This window comes from Zootoca vivipara, chromosome 2, assembly GCF_963506605.1.
Source record: "Zootoca vivipara chromosome 2, rZooViv1.1, whole genome shotgun sequence".
Lineage (NCBI taxonomy): Eukaryota > Metazoa > Chordata > Lepidosauria > Squamata > Lacertidae > Zootoca > Zootoca vivipara.
The window spans coordinates 97,781,599-97,805,130 of NC_083277.1; the positions used below are offsets into that span (position 1 = coordinate 97,781,599).

At 44.6% G+C, this 23,532-nt stretch overlaps 1 protein-coding gene across 11 annotated transcripts in view; it reads right to left on the bottom strand.

Annotated features, from left to right (window-relative positions):
* CEP131 (centrosomal protein 131) overlaps nucleotides 1-17,993 on the bottom strand; it is a 31,333-nt gene extending 13,340 nt beyond the window's left edge. For 3 of the 11 annotated variants that reach the window (XR_004691868.2, XM_035104121.2, XM_035104124.2), the window contains exons 1-16: nucleotides 16,544-16,976; nucleotides 13,485-13,684; nucleotides 12,012-12,106; nucleotides 10,743-10,860; nucleotides 9,565-9,677; nucleotides 8,551-8,664; nucleotides 7,703-7,864; nucleotides 7,127-7,244; nucleotides 5,928-6,047; nucleotides 5,610-5,778; nucleotides 4,271-4,371; nucleotides 3,860-4,042; nucleotides 3,137-3,328; nucleotides 2,597-2,734; nucleotides 1,778-1,903; nucleotides 922-1,038 (exon numbers count right to left, since the gene is read on the bottom strand). Coding sequence is in view for 10 of the 11 variants with exons in the window: in XM_035104121.2 (XP_034960012.2) it covers nucleotides 922-1,038; nucleotides 1,778-1,903; nucleotides 2,597-2,734; nucleotides 3,137-3,328; nucleotides 3,860-4,042; nucleotides 4,271-4,371; nucleotides 5,610-5,778; nucleotides 5,928-6,047; nucleotides 7,127-7,244; nucleotides 7,703-7,864; nucleotides 8,551-8,664; nucleotides 9,565-9,677; nucleotides 10,743-10,860; nucleotides 12,012-12,106; nucleotides 13,485-13,684; nucleotides 16,544-16,604 (2,127 nt within the window). In the remaining variant the exon portion in view is untranslated. Of the gene's footprint in view, nucleotides 1-921; nucleotides 1,039-1,777; nucleotides 1,904-2,596; nucleotides 2,735-3,136; nucleotides 3,329-3,859; nucleotides 4,043-4,270; nucleotides 4,372-5,609; nucleotides 5,779-5,927; nucleotides 6,048-7,126; nucleotides 7,245-7,702; nucleotides 7,865-8,550; nucleotides 8,665-9,564; nucleotides 9,678-10,742; nucleotides 10,861-12,011; nucleotides 12,107-13,484; nucleotides 13,685-16,543; nucleotides 16,977-17,035 lie in introns of those variants that run through there. The other 8 variants (XM_060271935.1, XM_035104122.2, XM_060271936.1 and 5 more) reach the window with 6 other exon arrangements.
* Between the last annotated feature and the right edge of the window lie 5,539 nt (nucleotides 17,994-23,532).

A 23,532-nucleotide genomic window follows, 5' to 3' on the forward strand; every position in this document is an offset into this window, starting at 1 on the left:
GTATTTACTCTGAGCCTAATGCACCATCGACTATAATGCACACCTCAATTTTCCAGAACCTTGAAACAAAAAAACCACCTGTTTGCTGGTGAATGTCAATGTGCCACCAAATTTAATGTGCACCTTAATTTTCGCAATGTAATTTGGCCAAAAAAGGTTAGCATTAGATTCGAGTGCATATGGTTATTCCTACCCAGTTTCAGAGTTAAGAAACTGTTCAGAAAAATAAGGATGAACTGTCGTTGGGCCCTGGCAGGGGACTGCTATAACCGTTACCTCCAGGCACAGCAAGATTCAGAGATACACACTTTTGTCATTGCTCCTGCTACCCTAGAATGCCTAGCTCAAACAAAAAAAAATTGAGAGAGATAAGCACTAATGTTAATGTTACTAATGCCCCTCATTTCAACTTAAAACAGATTCCGTTGCCCAGCATGAGGTATAAGAAACCACTCCCCATTTGCAAAGAAGGAGCAGGATAACTCCAAATGCATCATGTCACATAAATACTTCTGATTCAGCAGCTAGAGCATCACTTCAGTCGTATCAAGGCAAACAAGCATAGGCAGAAAAAAAATTCAGGTAGACTTAGTTGAGAATCTTCTCACCAGGTACAAGAAAAGGCCTTTTCCACCGTATTGTACACAGAAAGGGAGAGGAACTCATACACTGGACACTTTTTGTGTGAAAAAATGAAACTTCTACATTTCAGAAAGCCTTAATGCTCCCCTCCACCCCTCAAGCATTTTGCATCTCTCGTCTTTCTCTCGACTGGTCAGGACAGTACTCTTCAGAAGGTTCCAACACTGCTTACAGCTTTTAACCTGGTTCCTGTCTATGAACCAAAGGAGAACTATTCAGATACTTTATCTAGCTGGTGTGCAGCTCTGTCACCCAAGGAACTAAAAGCTACTTCCTCACCAGCTCATGCTGCTCCTGCATCTGGGCAATTTTCTTCATGTATTTCTGATCTACTTGTTTCAATTCAGTCACCACCGCTTCACATTTCTCGCTCAGAGTCTTCTTATCATCAATCAGCTGTAGGGGATGGGTGCAAAGGAGGAGAAAGTCACAGCTACTATTACATCTACTATAGTGGCAGGCAATTGGAGAGCAAGCACTTTTAAGGCTGCCACCTTACCCAGGTGTCAAAGCGGATGCTGAGCTCCCCCTTCACCATCCTAGTCAAGGATTACACCTTGAATTAGTATGTTTAGTTGAAGCTAAGAGAGGTAAAAGCAAATACCATTTTTTGTGTGTGTATAAGACGTCCCCATGTATAAGAGGACCACTATTTTAGAACCCAAAATTAAGAAATAAATTTATTTATGTACAGTGGTACCTCAACTTACGAATAACTCTACTTACGAATGTTTCTACTTACGACCGGAGCTCCGTCCGTCATCTTGGATGCGGTTTAGATAGGATTTTTTCTACTTACGAATTTTTAGATAGCGTTGCTTCAAATTACGATTTTATCTCTCCCAATGCATTCCTATGGGATTCGACTTACAATTTTTTTCGACTTACGAATGTGCGTTCGGAACGCATTAAATTCGTAAGTAGGGGTACCACTGTATTTAATTGCAACATTCCATGTATAAGATGACCTCCAATTTTAAACTTGGGGGGGGGGGAATAGTCTTATACACAGAAAAATACAGTAGATCTACCAGCAGTGCAAAGGAGTCTAGGAAGGGGGTTGTATGCAGGAGATACATATTAATATCTTCACCTTCCCATCTTCAAAAAGGAGTGGTGGGGAGGAGGAAGATACCTGGTCAATGAAGGCTAGGTGCCGTTGGATAGCTGCTTCATACTGCTCCCTTTGTAGTGCCAGCTGGCGGCTCAGCTCTTTCTCTGTCCCTTTGACATGACGTACAGTCAGCTCCCGTTGCTGTGCCTGCAGGAAACAATAACCAGGGCATGTTAAGAATAAGCTGGGCTATGCAGCCAGTCAAATTAAACCCCACAAAAAACAGAGAAGGAAAAGAAAACACGCGTCACGTGTATACTTACTCTCAGACAAGAGGATCTTCCCATCCAGACAAAGGCATATAGGAAGATGCCTTATCCCAAGTCACACCACTGGTCCATCTATCTCAGTGTCTACACCAGAAGTGAGGAGACTTTGGCCCCCTGGATGTTACTGTGCTACAACGTCTATAATCCCTGGCAATTAGCCATACTTGCTGGGACTAATGGGAGCTGTAATTCAGCAACGTCTAGAGGGTCAAAGGTTCCCCATCCTTGGCCTACACTGGCTAATGGGGGCTTTCCAGGGGTTTCAGGCAGGGGATTCTCCCAGTCCTACCTTGGAGATGCCAAGGACTGAATCCCAGACCTTCTGCATACAAAGCAGTTGTTCTACCACAAAGCTAATTCCCTTCCCCCATACTGATGGCTCTGTCTGGCTTCACAAACCAGACTACAGAAGCCTAGGCTGTCAGGCTGACCCTGTAGCTGCTCAGGCTTTAAATCCATATACGTTCCACACAACGTAGCTGAATCCTGGGCTCTGCTGTGCTTTGTGACACAGCCCCCTTCTTTCCTAGCACATGTTAACCTGCCAAGGGATTAGGCTCTAGTTACCCACCAGTGCTGTCTGTAGCAATGTGATGGCTCTCTTCTTCTCTTCTACCTCCAGCTTCAGCCTCATGATGGAGCTGGTAACCTCTGTGGCAACTGCTGATGCCTGCTCCAGGTGAGCTAGCTCTTCTTCTGACAAGAGCCCCTGATAGGTGTGGCAAGCCAATAAGGAAACAAGGTTAGAATGGGAGACAGCTCCAGCTTCAGTCAGCAATCTACTCCAATGGTAGAAATGCAGGTCTTGGTGTTACTATTAAAAGTTTCTCTTTTAACAGAACATCTAAAGTTACTCAGCTCACATTTTACTGATTACAAACCAACCTATTAATTTCCTGAGGCAGACCTAGTTATCTGCCTCAAGGAAGATGAGACCAGCCATTTATGCTGGAGGCCCATACAGCAACAAAATCTCAATATGAATTTTATGAGCTTGCAAACTCAATCCTCTTTTTTTGTTGCATCAGGTGAAGACAATTACCCACTTAATTCATTGAAAAGGGACGATTCCCATCTTTGCTGAAAGTCAACTTCATGCTCGGGGGCTCACCTCTCGCTGTGAAGCAGAGGCAGCAGACCTAGGTCGCTCCTGCTCAGATTTCTCCATCTCATCCAAGAAACTAATGATGCTCTGAAGTTTGGCTTCCGAGAGCAGCGTGCCTTCCTCAGGGACTCCCGGAGAGTAGTTCTGTTTCCCAAACTTCTCCAGGTTGTCAGCAGTGAGAGAATTTGAGTCAGCCTCCTGTATTTAGGGAGAAAAGGCCAGCTATCTATGCTAGACCTAGACAGGAATGGCAGCGCAGAATAGATATACTTCAACCGTGAGTTGTGGATAAGAATAGACTCAGAGAATCAGAGAGATGTAAAACTGTTGTCGACATGCACTTACTGACAGATCATGTTTTCCGGGAATGTCATCTTCTAGTCCACTTTAACTAAAAATCAGATGCTAGCATGAGTTCAATGAAAGGAATTCCTGACTCAAGAGGGGATGATTTCCTCAACTCTCTTTAGGATAACCAAACATGCAAATAATACTACCAAAGGTATTTGGAGTTGGTGGAAATAGTTGTGGGTCACAATAGATCAGCAGCAAATTATTGTGCACAACATGAGACAGAAGCAATGGGATGTCCTTTACTTCCTGGGCCATGGAAAACAAAAAACCAGAACCTCAAATGAGGTTGTTGATTCAGGGTAACAGCTTCAGAATAAATCATGAAAAAGGAACAACAGACAAAGACAGACAGATTTCTATATCTATTCCACTTACCCCATCTACCCAAGCGTATTTATCTTCTTTGCAGGCCCTGGGTTGTGGTGGCAACTCTGGCTCCTCCTCCAACAACTTTAAGGTATCCAGTAGCTCATTAAGGGTCACTTTGGACTGTGCTCTGCTGGCTGCAGTGATAATAGTCTCCAAGTCTTCACTGCCCATCTTTCCAGAGCTGACATCCTTAAAAACAGAGAAAATCCATGCACGGTGAGATTTCAAGAAGGGTGCATTCCTGGTGTTTCATTTGAATGGAGTGAGTAGATCCATCTCCTCACAGTACAGTGCGCAAGCTGAACAGAATATTTCATAGCAAAGCACTTGAAAACTGTGCAAACTGCAAAGTCAGCGGAGTAAAAAAAGAAAACAGCAACTAAGCTTTTGGGAGCATGAGAAAATAGAAAGGGGCACCTGCGGCTGATCTTCAGGTAGTTTGTTTTGCCCTGGGACAGACAGACAAGCCCCAGCAGTATGTTCTTCTGTATCTGCAGCTGCCAAGTGGAAGTTGGCATCTGTAAATAACAACAAAAAGGATTTGCTATGGTAGGAATCCAGTGCCCAGAAACATAATCAGGTGTGGTGGGTTTGTGTGAGAGTTTTGTTTTGTTAAACAGATGAGCAAAAGACTATATATTGAGCCATTAAGATTTAGGCTGAAAAAAACTCTTCTATTACATGCATGAAGGCATGGTGAACGGAGGCTGTTTTTCAGCCCAAGGTCAAGATCTCCTTGTGGGGAACTTTTGGCTATTTGATGGTGGTAGATGTCGACAAGGCAAAAGTGGGCAGAGCAAGTGGTATGACTTTTACCTTTCTATAGTAGGCTATGTTCCAGCAACACAAACCTCAGAAATTTCTAAGCGCATATACAGACCATCTCTCCAGCCTCCATCACAGAAGCAGGAGGTTTTATTGCAAGTCCAAGGACACCTCCAACAAGCCAAAAGCACTTGAGGGTGCAAAGCAGGGCTGATGAGTGGCATGGTCTGGATGGGGGATTGCTTGGGAATAGTCCTGAGGGCTAAACAGACCTAGAGAACCACATCTGGCACCAGGTCTGAAACTCCCCACCCTTGGTGTACAGCTTGTCTAATAAAGATTTCTAGTTGCACTACAATGGGAGGAATCAGGTGAGCATCACAATGGACTCTTCTTTGCCTTGCTCAGATCAAGCACCAATTGCATTTGGGTGAGCTTCAAAGTGAAGTTGTGTGTTACTGGAACGAAACGGAACTGTAACACACACATTTTGCAGACATAGCAATGTACAATTTAGCAATAGTTACTGCATTCCCATTCCGCCCTTCCCTTTTGATTTCCTCAGGATTTCCCAGCATCCACAGAGCTGCAGCAATCAGTTGCACACATCTTCTCCTGAACACTTCTTGCTTGAGCATCTAGACTTCTCTGAAATTATTCATTCAACATCTCTGGCATGGTACTTTGTGCTTGGTTCTCCCTAGTGCAATCTGTGGTCTCAATGATCACATACTATTTTGCAACTTATCTGGTAAAATGATAGGACAGTTGTAGGCCTACTAGATCCAGTATAACTGCACAGAGGTTTCACTGCAGCAGTGAAGAACCTGGGGCTTCAACCCCTATCAGCCAAGCATGGACAGTGGACAGGTACGTTGGGAATTGTAGTTGAACAATACCTGGAGGATCCCAGGTTTCCTACTTCCTGGACTAGAGGAATGTTCAGGAGACATCTTTACCTAGAGTTTTACAATCTACCAGTACTTTTCACCTGCATTGTTGGCTTTGATGATGCTGTTGGCAGGGCTAGCGTTCTTCACAGAGCCAGCCTTCTCAGGTTTTCTTCTTCTGGTTTTCTTGCTCTCTTTCATTGCTGCCAGCTCCTCCTCAACCAAGCGTTGCGTATCCAAGACTTTCTGGGCTCTTTTTTGCTGTAGCTCCTAGCAGAATAAAAATGGTGTTAGTCCACTTGCTCCTCCAATTGCAGCACTGGCAAATAAACATGTTCCAAGCTCTGAACAAACCGAAGCAATGAACTGACCCCCCCCCTTAATGTCCAAGGCAGGCAATGCTGGTATCAAGCCCCTACCTGGATAGCTGCTCGTCTGGCAAGACGCGCCTTCTCCTCTCGAATCTTCTTCCTCTCCTCGTCTCGCCTCCGCTGCAAATCCAACATGTTGCCCTCCTCTGTGAGTTGCTGCTGCCTTTCCTTAAAAGGAGTTGAGGCAGAAAGGATTTCCAGGTGTTATTATCAGTTTCTATTCTGGTACAAACGACAGCTGGGTTCCCCCGCTCCCCGCAAGAAATACTAACATGCGGAGATGTTTTTATTAAGGTATCAAGAAGCTCAAGAAATAAAAAGAATTTCAGACATTCCTGTACATTTCAGGTGTAGGACAATTAACTGATTTAGGACTCTGCTACTACAGGACAGGATGAGGAAGGCCTTTCTAATAGCTTTTTGCACAGCTGTAGCCACACTGTTGTGGAAAAGAAGTAGTTTCAGCTTTTGATAGAAAAGATAAACGATAAGCAGCAGTGTTTGGATTGTTTCAGAGCAGCAGTATCAAATTTGGTTTCAAGAAAGGGGCTGTTGTGTAAATCAAATCTCTCTTTAAAAAAACCTAGTTTTTTTCGGTTTTCTTTTCAAACTACCAATTCAGGGAGAAGAGGCCTGCTGGATCAGACCAAATGCCCATCTAGTCCAGTATCCTATTCTCACAGTGCCAACAACTGCTATAAAGAGACATACTGCTTCTGACAGTGGAAGTAGAACACAGGGGGCGGGGGGGGGGGGAGAGGTGGAGATCTGGAAAAGTATATGGACAGCATCTGATGAGATTTCAGAAAAGGAATGAACAAAAACTTCCTGAAAGTGGGAGAAGGTAGGTTTCAGTGTCCTTCATAGTCCTCACTCACTTTTTTCAAGTCTTTGCCAAACAACTGAAACAATGGCTCATAGAACTGTAAAAAATGACCAAATGAATGGATATCAGTAAATCAACGCAACTTACTTCGCTGAGTGGCAAAGAATTGGAAAAGTGTAACCGACATTAACCGCCCTGCCCCGAGAATTCTGATTAACAACCAGAACCTTTTATCTGAGAATGGCTCCTCCAATAAGAAGTTACTCCTTAAGAGCAAATGTCCGAAGAGGAGATATCACTTCTGACACAGCACCAGATGACCCCAAATGAACAAAACGATTTGGGGAACAAAGAACTGTTTTCCTTAATTCCCAGGAAACGTGAAAGTCTGCTTCATACAATGCATGTATGCCATACATACCTCTCTTTTGGAAGCTAATAAGCGCCCGAGCTGGGCTGCACCTTCCTTGTGCCTCTGCGAGTGCCGTCTGTACCAGCGCTGTATCATCACAGCGGCCAGGTTGACCTGGTTAATGAACCTGAACGGGTAGAAAGAAGTTAACAAAAAGTGAAATGGCTTTCCAGCCACAAATGGAAACCCTGCCACGCAAGCAGGCAGAAAGACATAGAGAGAGATGCCAAGCTGAAAGAGTGGCTCTTGCCTATATAGCTCCTGTTTAGAAAGAGCCCCCTCACTCTTTTTTTTTTTTTTTGCTTCTTAGAAAACAATACAAAGTGCAACGCTCGGTTCAGAGGGATATAGTTTAGATAAACGTGAAAGGAAATCAGGCCCCAGAACTATTTTATTAGAGCTGAGAAAATGTGAAAGGACTGACCTATCAGCTGGAAATCATCAAACGCACCTCTTAAAGCTGCTAAGCAGCAACACAGTATGTACCCTTCTCTGAACTACCATGAGGCTTCCTCTCATCCTTCTGCATAACTTGCCAACATCTCCTCTGGTTATCTCTTTTGTTGCCAGCAAATTCATGCTTACCGCTCAGCCTCCTCCTCCGATACTTCCTGCCTCCTGAGGGGGTTACTGCTACTGCTGTTATTATTGTTCCGAGACAGGATATTGCTGCTGGAAAAGTTTTTCTGGGACTTCATGTAGCTGCTACTCTCAGTGTCTTCATTGGAAGTGGCTTTGATAATGTTACTAAGAAAACAAGACAACAACACTTCAGTCAGAAGCATCCTCTGGATTGCTCAATGGGTTGTTAGCATACCATACTACCCAGTGATGGACACGTGTCTATTTTCCAGCGTGCATTGATACTGTGTTTTTCTCAGGGATACTGTCCTTGGTTGACTGCCTTGGGAAAGAAAATGCTCCTCACCCACTAACATAATACATTATTCACTCCCTTTAATGACATTTTGCAAGTGTTAAGTAAGTCCTGCTAAATCACTCCTGCATTTTCATCTACGGCGGCACTTGAATTGGTCAAGGGATGAGCACCAAACATGCAGTTGGGAGGGGAGAGGTTTTAAAGGAAGGAAAACCTTAGTATTTGGCGTACAATGAGGGAAGCTCCTTTTGCTCATATACAGCCCAGTTGTGCGGATCATGAGTCTCTGGACCAACATGAATATGAGGGCTCTTAGAAACAACTGCAGTTTAATTTTTCCTAGCAAGGAAGCTTAAAAATAAAAGATTCAGGAGCAAGTATGTTTTCATTCCCACAGCTGTGCATGTGTATCTATTTATGCCTCCCTTCTTGAAAACCACTATTTCCCCTGATGGCTTGCTCATACTGTACTTGAGGTGTTGGGCAGGCCTTCCCTAGCCCCTTCCAACCAACCTATGGTGCCCACTGGAAGGATGGCTGTGAAAGGACTTACTTGAGGGACGTTGTGGCCTGGTTGGAGCTCTTGGGCGCAGCTGCCTTGTCCGCAGTGGAGTAGTTATTATGCACCATGGTGGTTACACAGTTGCCCATTGCACCTTTGTTACTCCTCGTAGGAAAGAAGGGCAATAGGTTAGCATATTGAAGGCTGTGGACCAACATGTGCAGACTTCAATCACAAACCTTTAGGACAAGGGTGGCTAACCCACCACCCTCTAGATATTGTTAGATTCCAACTCCCATTAGAGCCAACCAACGTGACCAATGGTCAGGGATGGTGTAAGCTGTTCTCCAGCAACATCTCAGGGGCAACAGGAAAACCATTAACTGCTTAGACAAGGTTCAAAAGAAAATAGGGGGGGGAATCATAATGGAGGGGGGAGAGAATCTGGAACAGGCTTCCCAGGTCTTCACCTGGAAATAGCAATTCACCTGGAAAAAAGTGCCAAGGCACCAGGTTGCAGTGCTGTTACTGTGCTTGTTGCCCTGTGGCTTCACTGGTACTTCATCAATTGTCTCTACTGTACTCTTGGGAGCAAAATATTGCTTCCCATAACAGGTGGAAGAGGAGACGGACTGAATGAAGGAATCAGTGGAGTGGACACATGGTGACTGCACCCTCTCAGTGAGTTTTCAAAGGAAAAGGCACTATTACCAGGCAAAGACCTGGCAACCCTAATTTGGAATGTGAGAGCACCAAGTACAGGCTAAAGGAATGAGGCCATATAAAAGCACATGTAGCACAGTCGCGCTGTTCAACAACAATGAAAGCAAAAACGAAGAAGAGTCATTTTGGCTCAACTCTATTTTTGATGACAACCTGTAGCTAACAAGAGACTGCTGTTGCTTTTCACATGGTTGCCTCCAGACCTTACTCCAATAACAGCTATGGACCAGAATTAATACAGCACCCATCTTCATCAAAAATAGCGCTAGCACAAATCCCACCAGTCAAACTTCAGCAATTTACCTATAACTTCAAAAAGCTAGACCTGGTTGCCTTTCTTACCTGTTATTTGCAGTGAAGTTGGCTGCAAGTGGCACATAGATTTCTTTCTTCCTCATGCCTGCAGGGGCCTCTTGAGTGCCGGATGGGACAGGAAATGTTCTGGGCTGCTCATCCTGCACAACATAACCAGAAAGAAGCATGAAGGGAAATCACTGTCATTGGATGCGGCAGGTCCTCTCCTGATACTTTTATTCTAACTCATGCAGAGAATCCATCTCAGTCCCACCATGATTCTCACTGATGCCAAAGCCTGTTGGGAGACAAACTCTAGTGGTGGTAAGTTTGTGCTGTGCTGAATGTCCCAGGATGGGACTAATAAACTTCCAAACTGGGAGTGACAGTCAGGGGCACTGATACTGCATACCCCGTGTTAAAAAACTACACAAGAGCTGTCAACCCCTCAGCTGATGACTGCTAATCCAACTTCCATACCAGGAGCCAAAGTCATTACCTCAGATTACACAATACAAAAGTTTGGTAGTAGTACCATATCTCCCTACTTATTTATTTATTTGTCTTATTTATTGGCTGCCCCATAACCTGAATTCTCCAGTAACACTTCCTTTGAACACCTTTTTGCCCCTACTTCCAAGTTTGCCCCTAGTTCCAAGTATAGCACTGTAGTGCTAGACAGAAGCTGCCGCTTGGTTACAACAGAAGGGCATCCCTTTCTCCAGATCTTATTCTTAATGCTGCACTAGCATTTAGTGTCAGTGGGGAGAAAGCCTGTCCTCTTGTCATGACCAGGGGGTGGCTGTAGCCTTGTGGACAGCCTTTCAACTGCTTGTTTTTTAAGGAGAGAGCTATATCCCTGTGCTGGAGAGTGCAGCACTCCTCAACAGCTGCCTATGCAAGCATATTCTACGCTGTACCCACCCCAGCAACAAGAACGACAGCTGAATGGGGGAAAGTTTCTCCCCTGACAATGACAACACACTGACATTTGAAGGGTGGGAAAATGCCCCCCCCCCCGGCCTGCCGATGCATTAGCTAAGCAAAAGGCTTAGATCCTTTGTGACAAAATATTTAACTGGAAAGGCTCCAGATGCCTTTGCTTCTGGAATGCTTTCTGGAGGTGTCTGTGTTAGCAAAAGAAGGCAAATGGAACAAATCATAGGATTCCATTGATCTGAAGCGCCTCTGCCACTTGAACTTCCTTGTTATGACCTTGCCCTTACCAGGATGTTCCATGTTGTTTTCTTTTCCGGGGAGACTTTGCTCAGACTTGCTAGTTTCTTTCTTCCACCTGAGCTGCTTTCAAACAAAGTCAGGAAGTCTCCGTGCTGCTCTACACTGCTGAGAAGCAAAATCACATGATTACTCAGAAAACTTGGGAGTTTGGTCCATTTCCTGAAGCTGTTCACTCAGCCTGCTGAGCAAAAGGAGAACTCATTCTCCCCCATAAATTACTACCAAGTAGTGTAGTACTACTTGGTAGTGTCCAGGAGTAATTACAGACTTGTTTCAGTACCTTCAAGTAAATGAAATGTATAGAAAGGACAAAGAAAGAGGATTTGTGGAAGGGGGATCCGAATTCAAAAAAATTCTATTGGGAAGCAACAAAAGAAAAATTATATCCAAAATATCCAAAATCTTATTAGAATGGGAAACTAAAGATGAGTTAGTAAAGGCCGCGGTGATACACTGAGGGTCAGATATCAGATATAATATTCAGTTATCAGCATGGGAAAAACTATGGAATATGGCAATAAATTTCTTGGCATGGAAGTGTTCAAGACAGAAGGGTCTCTGATGCATATGTGTTGGCACTGTAAATATGCAAAAAAAATCTGATAGATGGTATATGAGGAACTGGGAAAAATATTTAAGCTCACTTTTCCGAAGAAACTAGAAGACTTCTTGCTAGCAATAATAGGTGCGGAGATACTAAAGAAAGTAAAAAAAATGTATTCCTGTATGCAACAGCGGCCGCAAGATATCTCCAACAAAAGAACAATGGTTGCATGAATTAATAGAATTTGCTGAATTTGTGAGTATGATGGCCAAAATAAGAAACTGGGATGAAAAGAAAACAAGAAATGAGTGGGATTGTATGGGAGAATATTTGAAAAAAGATGGTATTAAGGTAAACTTTCAAGAGCGGATAAATTTATGATCAGCAGTAGAAAGGATAAGCGAACTGAAGGAGTGAAAATAGGATGGAATAATCAAAGGAAATGTAGCAAACCAAATAAAATGTAAGGTTAGGTTGGGAAGTAAAAAAAGAAAAACTTTGATGAGATGACATATGTATGCAAATATGTACTGGAAAATGCATCAATAAAAATAACTTTTAAAAAACCTACTACCAAGTGTTTTACTCATTCTGGGGTAAACCCTCAAGAAGAAAAACACCCAACTTCCCCAAAGAGTTCTGAAAAACATGCATGAGTGAATTAGTTTCTGCAAAATATTACATTTCAGTAAGAAATTTATTTAGGGCTCACCTAAAGGCACCGTTCACACGCTGGTTAACCTGAGTCGTGCTATTGGATCTTCGTAAGTTGTTCATAGCTCTGGAGGTGCCATGCCCTGCATCTTCCTGGGAGAAAAAGACACACATCAACAATGCTGAATACTTAGGGGTTGGCTACCATTTGGATGCCCTTGAAACAAAAGCTTCCTCTTACATAGAGTGCCCCATCTGCAGCCATCCCAAGATAAAGGTAAGCCCTACAGGTGACACATTAACACTGCCCCTAGAAGGCAGCTTGAAGGATGCATTCAGAGCTGCTGCTTTGTTACTGGATGTTCCAGTGTGCGTTTCTGGCTTTTATATATAGTATATATATTCATAATAAAAATTAAACCAGTACTTACAAGAAAAAAGGATAAGCACATTTTTATATACTGTCAAAAATTCCATCTCATACGGTATTTGATTGTTTTTCCCCCTATGATAATTGCAACAATATTCAGTCTCAAGAAGCAGATACAGTCTAATTGTAAAATTAAAGTTATTTTGCAAAGTGCAGTATGAATTGAGTCTTTAAAGTTGCCTTGACCATATGATATATAAGGGGTGGGGGTGGGGATTGACGGAAAACAACCAGTCCATGTAAAGTGTTTTTTTAAAAAAATTGAAGAGAATTTTCTGTGCATTTAATGGTGTTATGTGATTGCTCTGTAAACATATCCCATATGCATGAATCTGTACGCAACAATCAGAGGTCTGTGAAATTACAATTTAGCAATGCAGCCTGGGGTTAAGTTATTGCGTAATTCATGAGACTCAGTGGAAGTTACCTTTAGTGATAACTGTAGGCCACTTTGTCATTTAGAACCAGGAACTGCTGTCATCTTAGACCCAATGATAATGCAAACTGATTAGATGGGCAGATGAATGTACTGATCCTGGATCTTTCCGTACTCTCTAAAAGTTGCTAGCTTTCATAATGCAATCTTATTGAAAAAACAGGAACTTCAAATCCTCAATATTGTGACTGTTTGTGTCCAAATGATATGCTTCCTTTTGTTTACTACAAAATCTATACTCTCTATGTTCAATTTAATTTTTTTCCTACTTTTTAAATGACAGAATCTTATATGCATTTTGTATTGTTAAAGCAGTAATGTAAGTTTAGGTTTGATAAGAAAGTATTGCATATATTTCACTTTTTCCTTTAAAAAAGCAGAGCAGGTTCCCCCCCCCTCCCAATGGCTTCAGAATTTCTGAAATTTGTTACAGCTCTAGGGTGGTTTTTGTAACTTTGGACTAGAACCCCCTTGTGTTATACAAATAAACAATCTTGCATGGGCTGCTCTTGTTGTGGACTCTACTAAGCACAGAATAAAAGAATGCACAGCATAACCAGTAAAACCTTGTGGTTAAATGAAATATGTTTACCAAAAACATACTTAGAAGACAGAATAAACTTCCAAGGAGAGCAAGTCTGTTACCCCCATCCCCCAATACTCACTAGGATATTCCTCTTGGGCTTGTTTTCAGTAATGACGGAGATGGAGCGAGCAATGTGCTTGCCTGGAGAGGCACTGCTTGGGCGCTGAAGCACTTGCATGGGCAGCCCTGTAAGACTGAGATCCACACCATTGGCACTGGCACCCTGGAAGGAAGAGCTGCTACCACGGGCACTCTTCATTGTGATATGGGAACGGAGGCCTAGAAGCAAAGGAAAACACATAGGTGAAGATGTTATGTTGGCTACAGGAATTGCTTTCCACAGTTCCTATTTTGACCTAAAGCATGGACCAAGGAATAGGGGAGACTCTTGTGAATATGTTCTTAGAACATCTGTCACTGGTCACCTGCAATATCACAGGCCAGCAAGTGTCTGTGATGCTCATGTAACCATTATACACAGACCTTTCAATCTCAACAGAGGCATTACCTGCCGGAGAGGGGGGGGGGGCAATTACTCATCGTTTCCAAGCAACCTGATTTAGAAGCCATGTGCTTCAAAACTGAAATTCCCCAGCAACAGACACACTTGCTGAGTTGAACATCATCTGGATTGCATGCAACAATTTAGCAGCAGCTATGCATTTCTGGTGCAAAAGCCATAATATCAGGCAATGCTGGTCCCTAAGTATCTAATGGCCAAACTAGAAGATACAGGGGAATCCATGCACAGTCTAGTGGATATGTTTTGTTTTTAAACCACTGAAAAGCAACATCAGATTAGCAGAACATCTCAACGTTTTCCCTCCCTGCCATTTTCTGCTTTACTAACCATAGGAAGAAAGATATAGGGTCCCTGTAACTTTTTCCCTGAAGGAAGAACAACAGCTTAGGGAGGGTAATTTTGATTGATGTGGGGCGTGAGGGAGAAATGTAATTTAAGTACTCCCTCTGGTGAAATTTGCAGCTTCCTGCTGCTACTTTTCAGTAAACAAACACACTAAACAATACAAAACATCAATGTTAGAACATGGTGTGTGTGCGCCACAGACTGCCCAGTTCTGCCCTGATATTACACCCTCCCGTGCTGAACTGCCATTCTTGTTTTACAATAATATCTCCTTAGCAGCTCAACCTCTCGTAAGCAGTGTGGTGCAAGTAAGAGAAAAGCCATTACTTCATCACTTCCCCCCCTCACCCTTCCCACTTGACAACATGTAACACAGTGTTTCTCAACCTTTTTTGGGCCAAGGCACACTTGTTCCATGAAAAAAATCACGAGGCACACCACCATTAAAAAAGTTAAAAAATTAACTCTGTGCCGCCCTATATTGACTATATAATTATGACTGTAAGAAACACTTGCCAATTGCTGTGTTGGTTGCAATCTCCTGTAATAAGGCTTCACAAGCCGCTGATTTCTCTGCTAGCACAATCCTTTGCTCAGCAAGTTTCAGGTTGAGCTCATCCAGCCAGCTTCTTTAAGTTTGTCTAAAACCACCCTCCCGTGGTGGTGGCTGTTGAGAGCTGCGCTCGCTCCGCGTCGTGACCCGGCCGGCTTCCTTTCCGGCGGGTCAGTGATGATAATTGGTGGCCGCCAGGCACGTGACAATGCAAATCGCCCTTCTCGTCACCGCACGTAGCGGCACACCAGCCAGCGTCTCGCGGCACACTAGTGTGCCGCGGAACAGCGGTTGAGAAACGCTGATGTAACAGTTCCTGGCAATGCCAGACACATAAGAGTATATGGCCTTTCAGAAAAGGATAAGGTACAAGTGACTATGAGGCCAAGCTTAAGGATATGCATATGCATTTTTTCACACTGGCCAGATTTTATTCATAAGAGCATTTATATGCCTGAACTTTGGTCCCAGTTAGTCCCAGCAAACTAGTGCATAGAGGGGTACATAATTCTACCAGTTATAGCTTCCCATCTTCCAATCCTCTCCTAATAAATTGATCTACTGGTATTCTGATAAATGTTCTCATTTTCTAATACACCCACACACCCCATCATATTAGGTTAGCCTTACTTGATTTGTCTCTTAACAAAGAAACTGCCCATCCACACACCTACTCCCCTACAAATGCTTTCAACTGCAAATATGTTGGCCCAGGAAAGATAAACACAAACCTCTCTATGGAAACCATAGACACACACCCCATTGATATGGGTGAAGCCAGCAGCTAGGCAGCTCATAGCTATTTCATTAGAGAAACAGTGTTAAGATTCAAGGCAGCAAACATGACAGGATGAAACTGCTAAAGTGTGGTCAGGCTTTGCATAGATTCGATGTCATTCAAGGCGAATGAAAAGCTTCATACAATCTGTATAGTTACACAGTTTCATTGTTTACTTTTTGCTTTCATTTCATGAACATCTTGAAAGTTCAATACTCCTGTCATCTGTACGACACAATTTCAATGACGCCCCTCATAGTGGTCAACTATGGTATCACCCTATTTTCAGGTATCATCCTATTTACCCAGTAACAAAGAACTTATAGTGTTCCAGTGATGCATTCTTTTAACCTGGAAGCATATCTTATGCTTACTAGAGTAAACATGTTGAATTACTGTAGAAATTGGAGTTCTTCGTGAAGTCCAGAAATAAACAGTAAATTGCAAGAACTCGGGCCAGGAGGAAGATGAATTTCAAGTAAGTCTTCAAAAGGTTTTATTTATGTCATGATAAGAAGAATTCAAGTAGGAATCAATTCCAGTATGATAGTGAGGCAAATAAAAATAAATTCCAGTGAAAAAATCCCAGGACAAGGCCCTTTTTCGCCAATTCTTTATCAGCAATGTTTTAATGGTCAGAGTGTGCCTACATACTTGTCCTGGGATTTTTTTCACTGGAATTTATTTTTATTTGCCTCACTATCATACTGGAATTGATTCCTATTTGAATTCATCTTATCATTACATAAATAAAACCTTTTGAAGACTTACTTGAAATTCATCTTCCTCCTGGCCCGAGTTCTTGCAATTTACTGTTTATTACTAGAGTAAACATAGCAAATGCAGCAAAGATAGGATTTAGAAGGGATTGGGGCTTGAAACCTGGGCACCTAAAATGTAATTTCCCCCCAAGTCTGATGCTATTTACATTAGATATACCTGAACTACTGTGAGTATTTGCATATGGCTGGTGCCTCTTCAAGAAGGCCACTGTTTCCATGCCGCTTAACAACAGATCTCACGCTGAAAAATCCAAAGGAGAGAAACTTCAGAGCAGCAGACTAGTCCCTAAAAGGGATGCTGGAGAGACAGGATCGGGAGCAACATTCACCTTTCTGGTGCCTTCCCAAAATACTAGAAACGGGTTGTTTCTCCAGAGAGGAAGGGAAAGGCATCCAAAACAAGTTCTAGCTCCTCTTCCTTGTCACAGTGCTTTTTTAACAGTTGCAAAGAAGCAGCCAGCACCATCCCAAGATGCAACATTACAGGGCCAGGGGCTCTGCAAAAGCTTGGGGTTTTAAGCCAGCTCAAACAGGACTCTGCAAAACAATGCAAACGTGCAGCAGCCTGCAAATAAAGGGGGGGGGTAGAGAGAGGATGGCGACTGTCTGGCTCCCCTCTATATCACAAATAACTCACACACACTCTTACCTCACGCAGGTACCCAAAGGACGATCCTCCTCCTCCTCCCTCTCGCTGGTGGTTCAGGTGATGATGGCGAGAGCCGCCCCTGCCCCCCTCCGGCCCCGCTTCCACACAGGCTGTGTCAGGCTGAGGGAGGCCTATCCTTAAACTGAGGGGGGATTTCTATCTACACCCTTGCCCCCCCCCACAAAAATGGCCCCGGAGGCGGTTGTCCCTCCCCCCCTTTTATGTTGTAGGGGCCTAGTCCTGCGCTGGTGTCATTCTCAGACGCAATGCCCGCTCATCACCCGGGCCGCCCGCCTAGAGCATGATGGGAAATTCCCGCCCCCTGATGCTGAATCCGCGACTCCAACCCACGGCCCGGCAGAGAGAAAAGAGAGAGGGGGAGACCAGCGGAAGACGTAGCGGCAGCCGCCGCCGCCGCCGCCACATACAGTGAGCGGCACACGCGAACTTAGTGCGAAGGAGAGGCCCGCCTCCGCTTTGCCACGGCATTGGCCAGAGTTTGGAGAGGCCCGGCTCCTTACCGGCTGGCGGACTTGTCCTTCTGCCGGCGCCGGGGCTAGGTTGAGGGCGCAAGAAAGGCGGCGGGCGGGAGACCCGCGAGGAGAGAGGGACGTTTGCGGGCTGTGGGGGAAGAAGCGTGTGGAGGAGGAGGAGGAGGGGCTTGCACCACAAAGGCGACGACCCCCGACTTAGTCCTGCAACCAGATCAGGCACTTCCTCCCTGCTGGGTCTGTTGAGTATTTTCTCCCTTCGCTCTTTCCTACGGGGGTCTCCCTCTGAACCCCATTTGCAACTTCCAGGGCTCCCCCCGTTGCCGCCTCTTGAGAGAGCAAAGCCCCAGGCTGCTTTTTCTTGCCTTAAAGGCGACTGCTGCTCCTGCAGCCACCGCCATGCGCGTTGCTAGTCAGCATCGTGGAAGCGAGAATACTTTTAACCAGCGCTGGGAAGAGGAAGCCCGTTCCCACAACCGACAGAAGTATATATATATATTTCCATTTTCAGTACAGGCTGCTCATACATACGGGGGTTGGGACCTAAACACCAGCGACCGCTGGCTTGCAATGCGATCCGCATTCCTCCCTTCCCAGAGATCGTGTGGTTCGGGGCTAGGTCATAGCAACCACATGGCTGAATCCATTTAAACGAATGAACGAATCCATGTAAACGAATTAAGAAATTTAAGTTTATCGTATCCGTCCCCCTCCTTTTTTTTCTATGGCTGCTTTATATTTCATGGGGGCTTTGGCTGTTCTTGAAACATATGGAGCTGATCAAATAATTACCCGATCTCTTTTTCAAAGGTGATGGCCAATGCATGCCAACTTCTTGGTCCCCAAGTAATCTCAACCCTATTGCAGCCATGCCTAAGAGACAAGGGGTGAAGGATGCTTTTGGTAGCCTTGTTAGGCAGTGAGCAAGCCAGTGAGTAAGGTATCTGAAGAAGTGTGCATGCACACGAAAGCTCATACAGTACCAATGACAAACTTAGTTGGTCTCTAAGGTGCTACTGGAAGGAATTTTTTTATCCTGTCTTCTAACTGCCAGACAGGAATCAGCTGAAACTAGGACCAGAATATCCACAAATGCTATGCTAATGCTCACAACGTGAAGTATTAAATGAGAAAGGATATCCAATGGCAGTACTGTGGGTGGGTAAAAAAGTACACCACCAGTCCAGGAAAGGAGACCATGATAGGATGCATGAACAGACGTAATTTAACTGCTCTGAGTTATCCCTGAAATTAGGATCACTTCAGCTTAGTTCTCACTAGGGCTCACTTGATTGAATGTTTTTCCATTAAAACAAACCCACCCTGCATTTAGAAAAGTAGCAAGTTGGGGAGTGGTAGATAGGGAAATCTTGGTTACAGTTCTTTAAAAGATCAATTCTAGGCATCTGTTTACAAAATGTAAAATTTACGCATCTTGCCCCTGCCAAGCCTTTGGTTTGGAATCAGGTCCCTGGTGAAGGGAACTCTCTGGATTCAATTATGTTGTCTCCCGTTCAGATCAAAACTATAACAGAATGCTCACATTGTTTAAATAAACTTCACTTACCCTGTATACCCTGAGAGATTTTACTTTCTTGGGTTCCATGATCACTGCAGATGGTGACAGCAGTCACAAAATTAAAAGACGCCTGCTTCTTGGGAGAAAAGCAATGACAAACCTAGACAGCATCTTAAAAAGCAGAGAAATTACCTTGCCAACAAAGGTCCGTATAGTTAAAGCTATGGTTTTCCCAGTAGTGATGTATGGAAGTGAGAGCTGGACCATAAAGAAGGCTGGTCGCCGAAGAATTGATGCTTTTGAATTATGGTGCTGGAGGAGACTCTTGAGAGTCCCATGGACTGCAAGAAGATAAAACCTATCCATCCTGAAGGAAATCAGCCCTGAGTGCTCACTGGAAGGACAGATCCTGAATCTGAGGCTCCAATACTTTGGCCACCTCATGAGAAGATAAGACTCCCTGGAAAAGACCCTGATGTTGGGAAAGATGGAGGGCTCAAGGAGAAGGGGACAACAGAGGACGAGATGGTTGGATAGTGTTCTCGACATGAGTCTGACCAAACTGTGGGAGGCAGTGGAAGACAGGAGTGCCTGGCGTGCTCTGGTCCATGGGGTCACAAAGAGTCGGACACGACTGAACGACTAAACAACAACAACCCTGTATACAGTGGTGCCTCGCTTAACGAATGCCCTGCTTAATGAAATTTCCGCTTAACGAAAGGATTTTTCGAGCGGAGGTTGCCTCGCTAGACGAATACGTTTTACGAAAAATTCGTCTAACGAACCACGGTTTCCCATAGGAATGCATTGAAATTCAATTAATGCGTTCCTATGGGCAAAAAAATAGTAAAAAAAAATCAGTGCATTCCTATGGGATTCGCTAGACGAATTTTTCGCTATAAGAAAAGACCCGTGGAACGAATTAATTTCGTCTAGCGAGGCACCACTGTACTTCCAGTACTCCTGCCTGCCTGTTCTAACAGCTACCGTGTTTCTCCTAAAATAAGACACGTCTTATATTTATTTTTCCTCCAAAAAAAAAAACACCACGGCTTATTTTCGGGGGATGTCTTATTTTTTTGAGCGGGAGCTGGCAACAGCATGCTGCGCCGAGCCCCGACCCGTTGAGAGCCGGCAGCAGCGCACCGCGCGGGACCCGTTGAGAGCCGGGGAGCAGAAAATAAAAATGGTAAGGCTGCCCTTGTAACAAAGCACAATAATACCGTAATACTGCGGAGCTGCGGAGCTCAGCGGGGTTCCGGCCCTCCCATTTGTGTGCTGCTGGGGAGCAGAAGAAACGCCGTGATCCAAGGATCCAAACGCGTCGGCGGAGCAGGAAGCAGCCGCAGAGGCGGCTGTGAGAGAAGCGGCAGCGGAGGAACCGGCAAGAGGCGGCTGCACGGGAGCCGCTTCGGGGAGTGCAGCGCAGCGCGAAGAGCCTGGTGAGAGGCAGCTGCGGATGCAGATGAAGCCCGGGATCTGCGTGGGCGACTGGGGGCGAGCGCCCTGAGCGCTGCGGCAGTGGCGAAGAGGCGCCCGATCAGCTGAGAAGCGGGCTGATCGGGCGCCTCTTCGCTACCGCCGCAGCGCTCAGGGCGCTCGTCCCCAGTCGCCCACGCAGATCCCAGGCTTCACCTGCAGCCGCAGCTGCCTCTCACCAGGCTCTTCGCGCTGCGCTGCACTCCCCGAAGCGGCTCCCACCCCCGCAAAACACAGTGAGGCGGCCGTGGGGGAAGTGCCGAGAGCGCCCAGGAGCGCGGCTGCAGCGACGGTAATCCCAGGGGCTGCGGAGGTGGATGTGGGCGCGCGCCAAGCCCCAAAGCACGGTGGCGGCGCTGGAGACAGCCACTGCGAGTGGCATGAAAAGAAGAAGATCGCCAGCAAGCGCGCTGTTGCCTCTTGCCGGCTCTTCCGAAGGCGCTTAAATGCCTTCCTTTCCTTGCCAGACCTGCTCCCCCCGGCTTATTTTCGGGGGATGTCTTATATTTATTCTACTAATGAAAAGCCTGACATGACTTATTTTTGAGGACCGTCTTATTTTAGGAGAAACACTGTATTTACACTTATTCCAGAGCCACACATTACATAATAATCTACATGCCTTTTATGCAAGGTGCATTTTGATGTTTGGAACAGCACAAGAGTTTTTGTATTGTCATTTTTACCTGCCAACAGGCACAGCTTATGCTTTATTCTTTACCCTGCTGGGTTAAAACAGCAGCAATCCTGTAAGAGTTCTCAAAATAACAGGGGAAATAAGAGAGGGGAATACTTAATCCACCCCATTTTACAGGGCAGAACACTTTTCATACACACCCAACAGAAGCCAAACATAGGGCTGATCATAAATCTAGTGTGTGCTCTCAGTTGCAATCTGCATTCCATTGCTTATGTTATCATGTTCTATAAAATTTCAACCCAATCCTATGCAGGGTTAGTTTTGCTTAAGCCTATTGGTTTCAGTGGATTTAGGAACACCAAACGGCATAAGTGTGGTTCTTCTCAGATACAATGCAATGTTTATTACCTCCCTCTCCAGTGAGCATCCCTACGTGCACCAAGTAAAGGAACAGCTGTGACAAATAGGGATAGTTAGAGCATTAAGAGCAAAAGAGATAAGCATCAAGCGGGATTATATTACACAGCTAGTGGGGACACTGAAAAAAAGACTGGATGCAGGTGGGATGAAATGGTCCAGACCTTTGGAGTCAATGCTAGATCAAGTTGTGTGGAGGGAATATTAAAGCTGCCATCTGATACACATTTATTTGGGGGAAAGCCCACGCAAATGCAGTGGGATTTACTTCTGAGTAAACATGGATAGGATCAGATTGCAGCTTGCCTGTTTCTGGCTTGCCTCAAGGCAGGGTGACCAATAGATTTGAGGGTCCTGATTAAACCAAGAAATAATATGTATCAGTTACACATTGGTTGCCCAGCAAAATGAACAAATACAGCAGAGCACAATTAATAACAGGCCAGCACCTTGAGTGCCAGACAAATTCCACTTAAGAAGTTCAATCTTAGGCTTGATGAGAAGAGGGTGTACTTTCTATAAAGGCTTTTGCGTACAGACATAGACACACACACACATCCTAAATCCCTTTTGGAGTGGTTGACTGTACACAAAGTCAGGGCAGGTGTGCTCTCAGAGGGAAAAGTAGCACGCTTTTTAAGAAATGGCAGCTGTGCCATCAATGCTAATGAGAACTGAATTTTCATCAAGTTAAATGCTGCAGAACAAAGAGGCCTTTACATTCTTTTCATATGGATTCAGAGTTGCCTGACCTGCTCAAGGGGTCACATTTCCCTAAAGCAGTATCGCTTCTGGCTGGAAATAACCAGACTCTCCTTATCAATAAAGAGGAACCTCACTAAAACTATTCTAGTTCTACAAAAAGAGCCAGAATGCAAGACCAAATCATTGGTTCATCCATTAAGCATTTTGACTGTAATAGTAGAGCTTTTAGTTATTTTGTGTGTAGCCAGTAAACAACAGCAAAGCAAGCCCTCTTCTCGCCCATGCCAGGCCATTTGCAAGGGATATACATACCGGTATATATTTGAAAAAGGGCAACTGAGTACAAGGTAAAGGGGAAGACAGACAGCTAGTGGTAGATAAAGAGAGGCAAGGGGGCTAAACATGGCAAGAACAGCAGCCAGGCTGCCTAGTTAAGGTACCGGGTCAATTACTGACCAAAGGGAAACAGAAAGCTCTGCCATATAATAATGAAGATCTCGGAAGCATTTTTCTGATTTTAGATTATTTCTCCTTTGCCGCAAATATTGAGCCTGTCCTTGACCAGCAGCTCACAGAGGGAGATGTTTAAAAACTTATTGTACTGTAAAATGATCCTCGGTTACTAATGGAAACTGCAGATCTGGAGAATGTGTTTTGTTTCATGTACATTTTAAAGAACCCGACTAAGGTTAATCCTGGTCTCTAGAGTTTCAACTTTTTTTCTTTTTCATAAGGGGGAAGTGTAAGGTATGCCATTCTTCATATATAAGCCAATTCTAGACACTCGCCTTCTCAGGGCAGACTGCAAACATCAGTAACCCACTGACATGGTGAAACCTCAGCTAGAACCCCTGTTATCAGCAAGCCACTGTTTCTCAAAGGGAGTTGCTGGAAAAGTAATTGTTAACTTGGCAGGAAGATTCATCGCAATGTATTTTCCTGTGAGAAAGGTGGTCGCATTAATGTTGTGGGCACCTACTGCAAGAGGCCTGTGACGTCACCAGCCGCTATGGGTTGCTTCCAACAAAATTGTCCTGCTCATACAAGGACTTCTGCTTGCACTATACAACTGCACCTCCCTCTCCCTGCCCCCATGCTATCCTAACCTGTCCTGTGGTTCCCCCAACCCTGCATACGAGAGAAGATGGGGAGGTTCTATTTAACTTTGGAGAAAACACCTAAAACCATATTACCATCTCTCCCCCCCCCATCTACCCTTTCAATTTTTAAGTGTCAGCCAATAGTT